Below are 9384 nucleotides of genomic sequence, written 5' to 3'. Positions count from 1 at the left end.
AATTATTTTATTTTAAAGAATACAGAAGAATACATTACTATTATTTTTTTCACAAAATAATAATTTATTTATTTATAATATGACAGAAAATTAAATCCATAAAATTAAAGAAGAGAGAAAAAAAAAAAAGTAGCAATTACTACACTAGCACCCCCATGAATAAATTCCTCACACCACCCCCCAAGCATTAACCACTATATATACCTTTAAATTGAAGCAAAAGAGAAAGTGATTTCCCCTAAATAAATTCTTAATTAAATTCAATTATGTTCCCTAATTACACATTATCTATCTAATCAAATTTAGGGTGAGTTTGACCCAATGGGTTTCAAAGTTACTTCTATACTCAACTATAGGGACAAGAGCTTTTGGATAACTAAAATCGCGTTCTATCAACACGACTTTGGAGGCGTCTAGCAACAACCTATGGTATAATCACTTTTGGTTTGTTTAAGTACGCTGGATATGTGTATGTAATTTAATTTTTTATTTTATTTATTTAATTAATAAAATTAAATTAATTAAAGAAATAATTATTTGTAAAATTAATTTTTAAAACTTTTTAATCTGTTATATATAGTATAAATTTTGTAAAAAAAAATATATTGAATTTAGAACTTTTGACCAACAACGATTTTTAAAAAACCAATTTTGCTAAATATAAAAACCCGTTTACAATCAATTAATTGAAAAAGTAGGCAAAAATACCCAAATTAGTAGAAAAAAAATTAAAAAATTACACAAAAAACCCAATATAAGATAAGATTGAACTATTAATACCGTATAATTCATGTTCGTCTAAGGAAAAAAATTATGATATTTTCATATTAGTACCGGATAATTTATACTATTTGATATTTTTATATTTTCAGGGGTCCGGAACCGATTATAAGTATTTAAAAAACTTTAATCATGTTCCTCTAAGAAAAAAAATAAAAAAAAAATACACGCGGAATGATTAATTATTATAATATATTCTAGGGATAATTATGTTTTTTTTTCCTGAGGTTTAATGTAATTACACATAAATTTTTGCGGTTTGAAAAATTACATTTAACACTTTTAAGATTTGCTTCCGTCTAGCAAATAAGTCTTTCATTAGTCACAATTTATCACATTCGTTAATATTAATAAAAAAAATAAACGAAAATTGATATTTACGTTCGATTGACTTGTTACTGACTTATTGCAAATAAAATAATTTTTCCAAACTAAACTATCATTGTAACGTTACATTCTCCTACCCTGAGGTTTAATGTAATTACATGTAAATTTCTTGTGATTTGAAAAATTATATTTAATATTTCTAAGGTTTGCTTCCGTCTAGCAAATAAGTCTTTTATTAGTCACAGTTTATCAAATTTGTTAATATTAATTATAAAAAAAAGTGAACGAAAATTGATATTTACCTTCGATTGACTTGTTGTGGATAAAATATTTTTTTTCCAACTAAACTACCATTGTGACGGTGAAAATATACCTACTCACATACATTAATGCGTAAAGACGTATGAAGGTAATTTGATCATAAAATATTTGTTTGACCAGCAATAAACCAGTAATAAGTCAATCGAAGGTAAATATAGAATTTTTTCCACTTTTTTTGTTAATATCAGTAAATTTTGACTAACGGATGAACTTATTTGTTAGAAGAAATCAAACCTCAAAAGTGCTAAATGTAATTTCTTAAACTACAGAAAATTTACGTGTAATTACACCAGATTTGAGAGAGGAAGAATGGAATTATTTTTAGATTTTATCAATTGACTGAAGAAGAGTTTATTCTTTGTTTATTATTAAGTTTGAGGATTGAGACAGGATTAGAATTATTAGGGCATAATTGTCAAAAGATCCAACGGCCAGAAGATTACAGTAAAAAATACATTAAAGTATGGAACCTTCCTTAAGCCCGTGGAACAGCTCCCAGCTTAAAAAAAGCTGTACTACCAACTCCTTTGTAGCTGTCACAAACCTTCCCACACTCCGGTCGGTGATTTTTTCTTTTTCAAAATTCCTTTGAAAGAAAAATAGAAAAAAAAATTAATTTTCATATTTTTAATAAATTTATTATAATTACATAATAAATTTTAATTATCAATAATTAAATAATTAATATTAAAGTGAATCGACACACTTATGAATAGAATTCGAACTTATAACCTCAGTTTTTTTTACTAGCATCTTGACCAATTTTCGTTCCATCTAAATTATAGAATTGTTGATAAACTATTTCCATCTTTTTCCGGTGGAATAATAACGAATATTATCGTATTTTATCTAAATCTAAACGGTACAATAAGATTGTTGAAAAATAAATGCGTTTGTTGGGTTCAGAATTACTTAATATTATTTTGCACTTGGTAGATTAGTAATAATAATTTAGGTTAATGAGGTCTTACTCAAGTGGTATGATTGACGTCTCATGACTAAAAAATTGTGAGTTCGAATTTAATAAATATTGGGTATATATAAATATATATGATTAGAACGGTTTCTTTCTAGGTTTTTGTTGCGTTCTGTTTAAATTCGAATTTGAAATTATTGATATATTTGATCAATTTAATTTAAATATATTTAATGATGCAAGGAATTGTATTTATAAAAAAGAAGAAGAGAGAGAACAATATTTTTAGAGAAACAGAATATTTACATAACTCTAAAAATTATTGCAAGATTTAGAAGCCTTTTGCCAATTTTGTAATTAAATTCTTTTTTTAGGAAAAAGAAAAAGAAATGATTATATATATATACACTAATTTTTAACTGTAACGCGGAAAGAAATTGGTTATATGTTTAGGCGTTGAAAGCAGTGAGTGTCCCACTGCAAAAACCCAACAGTCTTTGTCCACGGGAACGCACAAGTTTCCCATTTCACTCTTCAAATCTCTGCTCTGAATCAGTAAGAGACTTCAGACTGAGCCAAAATTCAGATACCCAACAAGATTTTTCACAAGTTTACACAATAAAATGCACGCCAAGACGGATTCAGAGGTGACCAGCTTGGCTCCGTCGTCGCCGGACCACAACCGGCGCCCGGTGTACTACGTGCAGAGTCCGTCGCGCGACTCGCACGACGGGGAGAAGACTACGATGTCGTTCCACTCGACCCCGGTGATGGGCAGCCCAATGGGCTCGCCGCCGCACTCACACTCATCCGTGGGCCGCCACTCCAGGGAATCGTCCACCAGCCGCTTTTCGGGCTCGCTGAAGCCGGGATCGAGGAAGATTTCCCCTAACGACGTCGGATCAGGCGGGAGGGGTCACGGGAAGGGCGGGCAGAAGAATCGGAAGGAGTGCGATGTGATAGAAGAGGAAGGGCTACTTGAAGATGAGGAGTCGAGCAAAGGGCTGCCCCGCCGCTGCTATTTTCTGGCTTTTGTTGTGGGCTTCTTTGTGCTTTTCTCGTTGTTTGCTTTGATTTTGTGGGGCGCCAGTAAACCTCAGAAGCCCGAGATCACTATGAGGGTGAGTTCATTTCTTAATCTCTCAATTCTTATGTTTGAAAATGAGCATTGAACAGTGGGATAGTTGCTTGCCTGTCTGCATACGTTGATTAAATTTTTAGATGTTTCTTGATTGCTTCATATGAATTGTAAAGTGGGTTTCAGTTAACACTAGTAATTCATAGCGTTCTCGGCTTAAAGATGTTTAGATGACTGTTCTTATGTGGATTATAACATTTTAGTGCTGCTTATGGACTACTGGATTTGTGGAATTCTGTTTGTTATGTGAGTTCAGATGCTCTGTTCTATTCATTGAGGTTTTTGCAAAAACTAGCGATCGAGATTAATCTTGTACAATTATGTGGAAACTTAAAGATTTCTTTTGATGTATTATTTGGCCTGAATTTATGGTATGCGTCTGCAATGGGTGGACCAACAAAAGTTTTATGGTGTTGTGTAGCGTTCTTGATGAAAAATCATAATTCTAGCCATTTGATTTGCCTTGTTAATGTGAAATGTTGAACTCTGAAGTTTGTGATAAATTTTGTTGGCAGAGTATTAAAATTGAGAGGTTTGTGGTTCAAGCTGGTTCGGATGATACTGGAGTTTCAACAGATATGATCTCCATGAACTCCACCGTGAAGTTTACTTTCAGAAATACTGGTACATTTTTCGGGGTTCATGTTTCATCCTCTCCTCTGGATCTCTCCTACTCGCAGCTCACCATTGGCTCCGGAGACGTAAGTCCCATGATCCGTGGCATTCTCATACCAGAATCAGCATGTTCTAATATGAGAGTTTTAGAAAATGAATTTGTTAAGAAGCTACTCAAGTTTGGCTGGCAAATTTTGTTCTGCTGATTGCTGAAATAGTTTTGGCATGTGTTATTTACTTTATTCGGCTCTTGAGTGACAATGTGAATTGGGTTTTGCAGATGAAGAAATTCTATAAAGGAAGAAGGGGTGTGAAAGATGTTACTGTAACAGTGATTGGCGACAAGATTCCGTTGTATGGAAGTGGAGCTAGTTTGAGCACCCCAACAGGGATTACAACCTTGCCGGTGCCACTAAAGTTGGACTTCACACTTCGATCAAGAGCTTATGTTTTGGGTAAATTGGTGAAGCCTAGATTCCACAACAAGATTGAGTGCTCGATTGTCTTTGATGCCAAGAAACTGAATGTCCCGATCTCCCTAAAGAAATCATGCACATACAAGTCATGATAAGCCTAAAATTGCTGAGGAAGGTTCGCATCTACATTTCTTTATTGGTATTGAAGAGGATAAATGATAGCTAACAACGCAGATTTGAACATAGCATGAGCACGAGGCGCCATCGATGACTCAAGGTGGAGAAAAGAACAACACAGGCTGGATACATCGGTGGCGTTTCATGAATTATGAACCATTATTGAGCACCACCGCCCGCGGGATCATTCTCTAAGATAAAACAAGACAATCATTTTTTCATATGTTTGTTTATGTATTACTATTTATAGTATATAGAGGTAATAACAATCTACAAGTCTCTCTCATTATACATTATTACAGACTTGTTATATGTTCTGTGAGTCACCTTCATCATGTGCTTGTTAAATTATAATTATGGTTCAGTAATTTGGCTGCTGGTTGTGTAAGAAGAATACTTGTTTTGTTTGTATGCATATGTAGAACTCAGTTGAGTAGTTTTATATCTTTGATGGAACAATGGAAAATTCAATGTATAGTAGATAAATCTCATGGCAATTCTGAAATAATATCATATGCTTATTGTTCATATCCTTTATTTTTTATTAGAACCCAAGTACCTGGATGGTGATATTTAAAAGAGGGTTTTTTTATTTTTTTTATTTTTCCCACTAACACACACGCTCCCAATGGGTTTCAAGCCAAATATTTTTACAATAAAATATTGAGCCTCAAATTATCCTGGGGTTCGAATCCAACATCTCCACGATAACAGGGTTTTGAATCCAACATCTCCACAATAACAGGATTTTGAATCCAACATCTCCATAATAAAATGTTGAACTCTCAACTACCGAGTCCCGACGAAACTTTAAAGAGGGTTGGAATTTAATGGATCAACCAAATTCTTAATGGTCCTACTTCGTTTTGTGTGTGTGTGTGTGTGTGTGTTTTCAATGTGTTTTTAATTTAAAGCTTTTAATATGTCAGATTGTGTATGTTGTGTTTTAAGGTGTTTTATAAAATATTTGAGAGTTTATAAAATGTAATAAAGTGGTTTAATTTTTCTTAGAGAAAATTTTATTAAGTCTAAAAATAAAGATGTTAGGAGTTTACAAATTCTTTAAAAAAAAAAAAAGGGTAAAAAGTTGTGAATTTATTTCAAAGATATTAACATTTCTTCTAATTGGTTGCAAATTTGTCATTACAATATTTTACAACCCTCATAATTTTATTATATTCAAATATTCTTTGAATTTATTTTTAAATTTAGATCTAATATCTTATAAGATGTATAAGCTTATAAAATTTTTTAGATATACTTAGTCGGACTCCCTCTTATATGAAAATAAGTCGTAAAACACTTTAGTTACGTTTGAAACAATGGAGTTAAATTTTGCTAAAAATTTAAAATAAATAAATAAATTTAAAAATAAAATTTAAAATGGGGTTTGGGGTATAAAAATAAGATAAATTGAGTCGAGTGGATGTTGCCAGGTTAGTGAGTGTGCTGAGTTTAATCAATGGACATATGGTTGAGTGGGCTGATCCTTTCAAGTGAGAGGTTTGGGATTTTGGGCTTAGGCCTACCAGAAAAGTCATGGGCCACATTTTCTCAATATTCTCCATCTTAGGCTAGGACCCAAAAGAGGGAACCAAGCCCAAAGCATTCATCGTTGCTAAAACGTCTGGATTGTACTTACAAAGCAAGAGAGAGACACTTGCACATATAAGAGTTAGAAAATATTTTTTTTAAAAAAAAAACCTAGAGATTATCATAAGTTCAAGATTCTAAGGCAAGTTTGAACTTTTCTATAAGTAAACATTTAGTTCCCATATCTGCAGGATTGGTCAGAACTAATCTTCTCTAAGTTAATAATTTTCTTACCAACTATGTCCCTAATAAAATAATATCTAACATCAATATGTTTAGTTCTATCATGAAAGATAGGATTTTTTGCAAATTTATAGTTCATGAGGGCATTTTGATCAGTTCATCATAAAAATGGATGAAAACCTAATGCTCATTGGGCTAATTATTGGACAACCATTAAAATCAAGTGGTATCGGTAATTTCTCGAATAATGAGTGAGTATCTATAATTATGAGCTAAATGCATAACCCCCCTCCCCCGTGTTTTAAAAAGTTCGCTAAAAATTTCCTTTTATTTTAAAAGTAGGAAAAACCCGCTCTCTCTTTTATCAAACGTAGCTCTTAGTTAAAAATCTAAATAACGGTGTTAAATTTTTATAAAATAATCATTATACCCTTATATATAGCCCAAATTGCATATTGCTCCCTGTATTTTGAAAAGTGAGTTAAAACCGCCCCCTGTTTTAAAAATAAACAAAAAAATCCCTCTATTTTCTAAACCCTATGCAAAATCCCCCTTCCATTAGAAGCTAATGGAAGGTGAAGTGCACTTGCGGGTGGGGCATGATTTTTTCGGCGAATTGATATTTTTTTACTACAAATTGATAAAAATACTCCTATATTGTGTTTAAAACTACCATGATCAAATATATTCATTTTAACTTTATTTTTAATTATTTTTTTTTTATTTTCATCCCTCCTAAAAAGTAAATAATTTTTTAAATATCAAAATACAAAAAAATAGATTTTTTTTTATAAATTTATAATTTAAATAAAAAATAAAATTAAAATCATAATATAAAAAGTAGTATACTGACTTCAATTTTTAAAATTTAAATATTATATGAATGTAAATGTTAACGAACAATAACAATATTTTTTTTTAACTAATTTAAATTAGTATTTAATTTAAATAATATTTTAATAAATTATTTACTATAAATAATTTAAACTTAAATTACTAGTATATGAAATTTAAATTTAAATTAATTTTTTTATCATTTTAAATTTTGTTTTTTCTTAAATTTAATTTAAAATCAACGATAAATTTATTAAAAGAACTAAAAAAAATTGAGCGATGAGGACGGTCGCATCACCATTGCCGAAAGTAGGGGTGGGCGAACGGGTCGGGTAGTTCGGGACCCGACCCGACCCGATCGGATAGCAACGAAGCAAGACATTTGTAATTAGGGGTGGGCGAACGGGTCGGGTAGTTCGGGACCCGACCCGACCCGATCGGATAGCAACAAAGCGGGTCGGGTTTATCGGATAATTTTTCGGGTTCGGGTTCGGGTTGTAATTGTCTACCCGAATAACCCGATCGGGATAAAAAAAAATTAAGTCAGTTTTTGTTCTCTTCTCTCCAAGCTCCAAATGGGTTCCTCTCCTTGGTTTTTCTCTCTTCTTTCTTCCTCGGTTCCTCCAAGTCCAAGTCTCCCATCTTCTTCTTCCCTTCTCCGACGACCGAGCCACCACCGCGAGTCCGCGAGAGTGAGACCGCGACCTTGCCTTCTTCGCCGATAGAGTTCGTCGTCGCTTTTGCTAGGTAATTTCTTAATAATGGAGTTATGGTGATGCATATTTTATGAAATTAGATTAGATTTTTGGTTAGTTGTTGGGTTTGTCTTGCATTTTAATTTGAAGGTTTATTTTTATCTTTTATGCATGTTAAGTGTTTGTTGAAATGCCAAAATGAAGTGTTTGTTGATTATGCTTGAAAATTTGAAATGATCTAAATTATCCATATGATTGACATTATTTGTTGGACATTATTTGTTGTTGGACATTATTCTTGGGAAATGCTAATGGAGTTATTTGAAATGCTAAGGTTTAAATTGGACATTATTTGTTGTTGGACATTATTTGAAATGCTAATGGACATTATTTGCTTTAGGTAATGCTTTTATTTGGTAAAGTAGGAAGTAAAAGTCATTCTAGTCTTGTTGTATGGTATTATATGTAGTTCTAGTAGATGGGATAACTCTTATATATCATCTGAAATATATGTATATTGGACGAAGCTTTACTTTTTCGTTCTTATACTTTGCAGATTGGAAATATTGATTTCTCAATGGACGGAATTGGAAGTCACTCTCAATCTCAGTCTAACTCGTCACCGAATGCCCAAACTGTAAATATGGATGGATTGGAAAATCAGGTTAGTGGTGATCATCTTGAGCATTATATAGATGATAATATTGATAAGGAGTTGGAGGGAGAGGATGAGGAGGAAAAAAGATGGTAGTGGCTTCTAGATCACCGTGGTGGGATCATTTCATTAAATTTCATTGTGAAAAGGATAATGTCCAAAAGGCTAGGTGCAAATATTGTAGTAGAGAGATCAAAACCGATCCAAAAGCACATGGAACTAGACATTTGAAGAATTATTATGAATCTTGCAAGAAAAAACCCCAAGAAATCACCAGAAATCAAAATAGATTATCTTTCCAACCAACTCGCATTGGTGATAGAGATGCCCCTCTTGTTAATTGGAGATTTGAGCAAGACAAAACTAGAGAAGCTTTGTGTCACATGCTGGTTGTGGATGAACTTCCATTTAAGTTAGTCGAACATCCTGCATTTAGGCATTTCTTGTCTGTTGCATGCCCAATGTTTGCTATTCCATCAAGAAGAACAATAACAAAAGATATTTTCAATATATATGTGCATGAAAGAGCAAGATTGAAGTCGTTCATTAAAGATCATGCTCAACGGGTTTGCATCACTACAGACACTTGGACATCCATTCAAAAAGTCAATTATATGTGTCTCACTGCTCACTTTATTGATGATGATTGGAACTTGCACAAAAGAATTTTGAACTTTTGTCCAATTATTGGGCATAAAAGTGAAGAAATAGGTAAAGGAGTAGAAAAATGCTTG

The 9384-nt window shown here is 32.4% G+C and overlaps 1 protein-coding gene across 1 annotated transcript; it reads left to right on the top strand.

The window, feature by feature from the left end:
• Positions 2793–5182, top strand: LOC105166274. The gene is made up of 3 exons (XM_011085580.2): positions 2793–3465; positions 3998–4183; positions 4378–5182. The coding sequence occupies exons 1-3, from the start codon at positions 2968–2970 to the stop codon at positions 4663–4665; spliced, it is 972 nt and encodes a 323-aa protein (XP_011083882.1). The 5' UTR covers positions 2793–2967; the 3' UTR covers positions 4666–5182.

This window comes from Sesamum indicum, linkage group LG7 (genome assembly GCF_000512975.1).
Source record: "Sesamum indicum cultivar Zhongzhi No. 13 linkage group LG7, S_indicum_v1.0, whole genome shotgun sequence".
In the NCBI taxonomy this organism is placed as follows: domain Eukaryota; kingdom Viridiplantae; phylum Streptophyta; class Magnoliopsida; order Lamiales; family Pedaliaceae; genus Sesamum; species Sesamum indicum.
Note: the sequence above shows the minus strand (reverse complement) of the source record. Positions and strands in the feature narration are given on the sequence as shown.